Consider the following 3,515-nt stretch of genomic DNA (forward strand, 5'->3'; position numbering starts at 1 on the left):
GAAATGCCATCTTGACTTTGTAATAAGGGAACAGGAAATGTTCTAGGATTTGAGGAACAAGGACTTCCTTTGAAAATTTCTTCACCTTCTCAGTTTTTAAGGGCTAATTATTGTTACAAGAGGTAAATATACCATAATTGATTTAATTGTATTAATTTTAATAAATTTTACTTTTGTTTTTTCACTTTTTAAAAAAATTACTCATTTCTTTTGTAGGTCTTTTTTTTTTTTTTTTTTTTTTTTTTTTTTTTTTAAGTAGGCTCCATGCCCAGCATGAGGCCCAACATAGGGCTGGAACTCATGACCCTGAGATCAGGACCTGAGCTGAGATCAAGTCCAATGCTCAACCGACCAAGCCACCCAGGTATCCCGTAGGTCCTTTTAAAATTGTTACAAGTAAGCTGTGACAAACACCATCATGCATACAACTTTTTTCATCTTTCTCATTCTACCCATAGGATAGACCCCTGGCAGAGTACTTTGTTGGTCAAAGGGTAACAACTGTTTAAAGGTCATCATTGACATTAGCCTCCAGTTAGCCCGACTAACCCAGGAACCAGCTGTTTTGTGTGGGTCTCAGCCCTTTGATAGTGATTCTGTGAAACGCCCAGGGTAGGCACTGCTTGTGGTAAGCCCCCCAGACATTTCCCGGACTGGAGCCAATGTTGTGACCCCACTGGCCTTTGTGGTTCTTATTATGATTGTGAGGCTTGCACCTCAGCAGCAACTGTCAGGGAAATTTTAAAATACAAGGGGTACATGGCATGCCTGAGAGAGCCATCCAGTGAGGTCACCGGTAGTGAGAGAGGGAGAGCATAGACCTGGCATTCTGCCTTTACTGGGGTGAAGTGTAGGGTGCCTGGGGCTTTGTGAGTTTACTGTTGGTAAATGTTAAACATATGAACAGAAATTAGAACGCAGAAAGGAAAAGCAGAGTCGCTCAAGCAGCCAGTTGTAGAGGTTACTCAAGCCTTTCTCAAAGGGGAAATTTATGGGTGAGGCAGCCTGGCTCTTTATCTAGCAGTATCGCTGGCGATACGTCTTTGAAATGGATGCCTCAGCAATCAAAAGCTGACATGACCATCAAAAGAGCTCATTGCCAGGCATGGACACCGCACAGCATACAGCAGGGATTCGTGTTTGATGATGGAGCCGAAGTCTGAAAAGCCCGTCTCAGTCTCGCCCCTTGAGTAGCTGGGGTGCTTCCCCAATTCTGCTTTCTGCACTCGGGGTGTGTGTCAGCTTGGGGTATGCTCCTCAAGACTCCATGGCATTATCATCTGTGTCGCCTCGATGCCATTTGAACAGCTGGGGAGCATATCAGAAGGCTCTGCGGCAGAAATGCTTGGTCTCAGACCTGCTCTTGTGAGAAGGCACCAGCTAACCGGGTCACACCAGCATCTCACCTCCTCTCACTGTAGAAACCAGTTCCCCCTCAAATAGGCAACTGAGCCATTGTTGCAAATAGCCTGAACTTTTGCGGCGACCCCAATCTCGCCTGCCTTATGCAACTCACAGCATGACACTAACACCAGTGATTTTAAATATCCCTCCTTGGTTTCCTCAACTTTCTATCTTCTATTGCCCTGAGGCTGCCTGTAAAGAGAGGACATGGCTTAGACCCCAGAAGGAGGTAGCAGCCTCACGTCCCCAGTTCTAGCCCCACTTGGGCCACCTCTTGAGCTCACTTCTGTTGCCCAGCACCATGGAGGTCTCCACGGCTGCCCTGGCTGTCCTGCTTCTCATCGCTGCGCTCTGTTCCCAGACCTGCTCTTCCACTTGTGAGTCTGTTCTCCCTTCTTTCTTTTGCCTTGTGTTCTCCTCTCTGGCCATGGCTTGGACCACAATGCCAAAGTCTTGTGCCTGAGCCCCTCCAAGTAGAGAACTTCAGAGAGATTTCAGAGACTATTTCCTGAGGACGGTTTTCTCTCCCATGGTGTTTAGCCATTCTGTCGTTCAGCTCTGGGAGAGAGTGGGAGGAAGGCCCATTGTAAGGATGGAAAAATGGATGCCCAACTGGGATTTTGAAAAGAGGTAGAATCTGTGTCCAACTGGCTCCCAGGAGCGTGGCCTTTGCTCCCCTCATGAATTCCAGATGGAACTGCCCAGTGGGAGGGAGTAGTTACTCCAGAAAGGGAATAGTTCATCCAGAAAGCTAAATTCTCAGTGGGGAGACATGGAGACCCCTCCAAACCAAGACAGACAGAAAAGGACAAACTCTGAAAGAGAGACACAGAAATAAAAACGTCGAGGAAAAGAAGAAATGCCAGCTTCCTTCAGGATTGCTGTGTCTCCACATCCCCACCTCTGTGCAGGGCTCTCTCCTCCCAGTTCTTCCTGACCCTCAGGGAGTGGCTGGCTTGCCCTTTCTTCTGAATAGTGACTTAGGATCTTTCTGTCCTGTTTCCCTCAGTTGGTGCTGACACTCCGACCTCCTGCTGCTTCTCCTATATCTCCCGGCAGATTCCTCGAAAATTTGTGGTGGACTATTATGAGACCAGCAGCCAGTGCTCCAAGCCCGGTGTCATGTAAGGCCCAATCTTCCTGGGGAAGGAGATGGGAGGGCTGGGGTGAGGCATCTCCTTTGGAGGACTCAGCCTTCTGAGACCCATCCGAGCACAGGATACCAGGCGAGGGCACTGTCATGTTCTTTGACCTGCTCTGATGCCTGTGGGGAGTCCATCCTGGAGGAACTGCTTCTGCTGTGGAGGGGACAGCAGGAAGTTGGCTTTCTGAGTGGAGCCTCATATGAGACACAGAGAAGGTTATGAACCCCAACATTGAAGGTACATCTTATGAACATGTGGACATACCCTGAGAGGTCTGAGGCAGAGAAAGATGGAGGGGTCACAGTGGGCCCAGGATTCCCCTGCCGGATTCCTCAGTGTGTGACCCTTCCACGCCTCTCCACAGCTTCCAAACCAAAAGAGGCCAGCAGATCTGTGCTGACCCCGGGAAGGCCTGGGTCCAGAAGTATATCACCAACTTGGAGCTGAATGCCTGAGCGACCTGGAAGCTACGAGGAAGGCGTTACATCCATGTACAGCTGGGGAGCAGGCACCTGAGCCAGCATGATGACCTTGGAAGTCCAGAGGGCACCTCTTCTATGGGTCCCACCTCCACCCTCATCCCAGCCATACTTCGCAGCCCTCTTTAGCTTTCATTTTTGTTTACATATCTTATTTAACTTTTGTAATTTATTTCCGTTGTTGAATTGTGTGATGTAATAAATACCTTCTCTGGCTTCTCATAGCATCCTCTTCACCTGCCCCTCCTTTAGGTCTCCTCATACTCAATATGTGGGTCTATCAGCAGGATTAGCTCTCTCTTCCAACAGTTATCATGTATATCAAATAACAAGTGCTCATGGAACGGTTTTTGCCCATCACTACCTTTAAAAATACTGAAGGCACTTAGATTTAGATGGAAGGTCAACCAGCCTTTTCCTTGTGATGACTCCACTGATTTTGTTTTGCCAATTAATCAGAACCATAGGCTGAGAGAATCCTGGGAGA

The 3,515-nt window shown here is 48.2% G+C and overlaps 1 protein-coding gene across 2 annotated transcripts; it reads left to right on the top strand.

Moving 5' to 3' along the window:
• Positions 1–244: 244 nt before the first annotated feature.
• On the top strand, positions 245–3,252 carry LOC140606334 (C-C motif chemokine 3-like). Of its 2 annotated transcripts, XM_072779560.1 has the most exons (4): positions 245–364; positions 459–1,781; positions 2,414–2,528; positions 2,914–3,252. In XM_072779560.1, exons 2-4 carry the CDS (start codon positions 1,706–1,708, stop codon positions 3,002–3,004), a joined length of 282 nt encoding a protein of 93 aa, XP_072635661.1. In that variant the 5' UTR covers positions 245–364; positions 459–1,705; the 3' UTR covers positions 3,005–3,252. The 2 variants fall into 2 exon arrangements, with proteins under 2 accessions (XP_072635661.1, XP_072635660.1); XM_072779559.1 differs by having other exon boundaries at positions 258–1,781.
• Positions 3,253–3,515: the final 263 nt, after the last annotated feature.

This window comes from Canis lupus, chromosome 16 (genome assembly GCF_048164855.1).
Source record: "Canis lupus baileyi chromosome 16, mCanLup2.hap1, whole genome shotgun sequence".
Taxonomy (NCBI): Eukaryota; Metazoa; Chordata; class Mammalia; order Carnivora; family Canidae; genus Canis; species Canis lupus.

Bases quoted from the DNA above. Each gene is read 5' to 3' on its own strand.
- LOC140606334 (XM_072779560.1), top strand. From the start codon at position 1,706: ATGGAGGTCTCCACGGCTGCCCTGGCTGTCCTGCTTCTCATCGCTGCG. The intron at 1,782-2,413 runs GTGAGTCTGTTC...TGTTTCCCTCAG, and splicing joins CCAGACCTGCTCTTCCACTT to TTGGTGCTGACACTCCGACC. The intron at 2,529-2,913 runs GTAAGGCCCAAT...GCCTCTCCACAG, and splicing joins TGCTCCAAGCCCGGTGTCAT to CTTCCAAACCAAAAGAGGCC.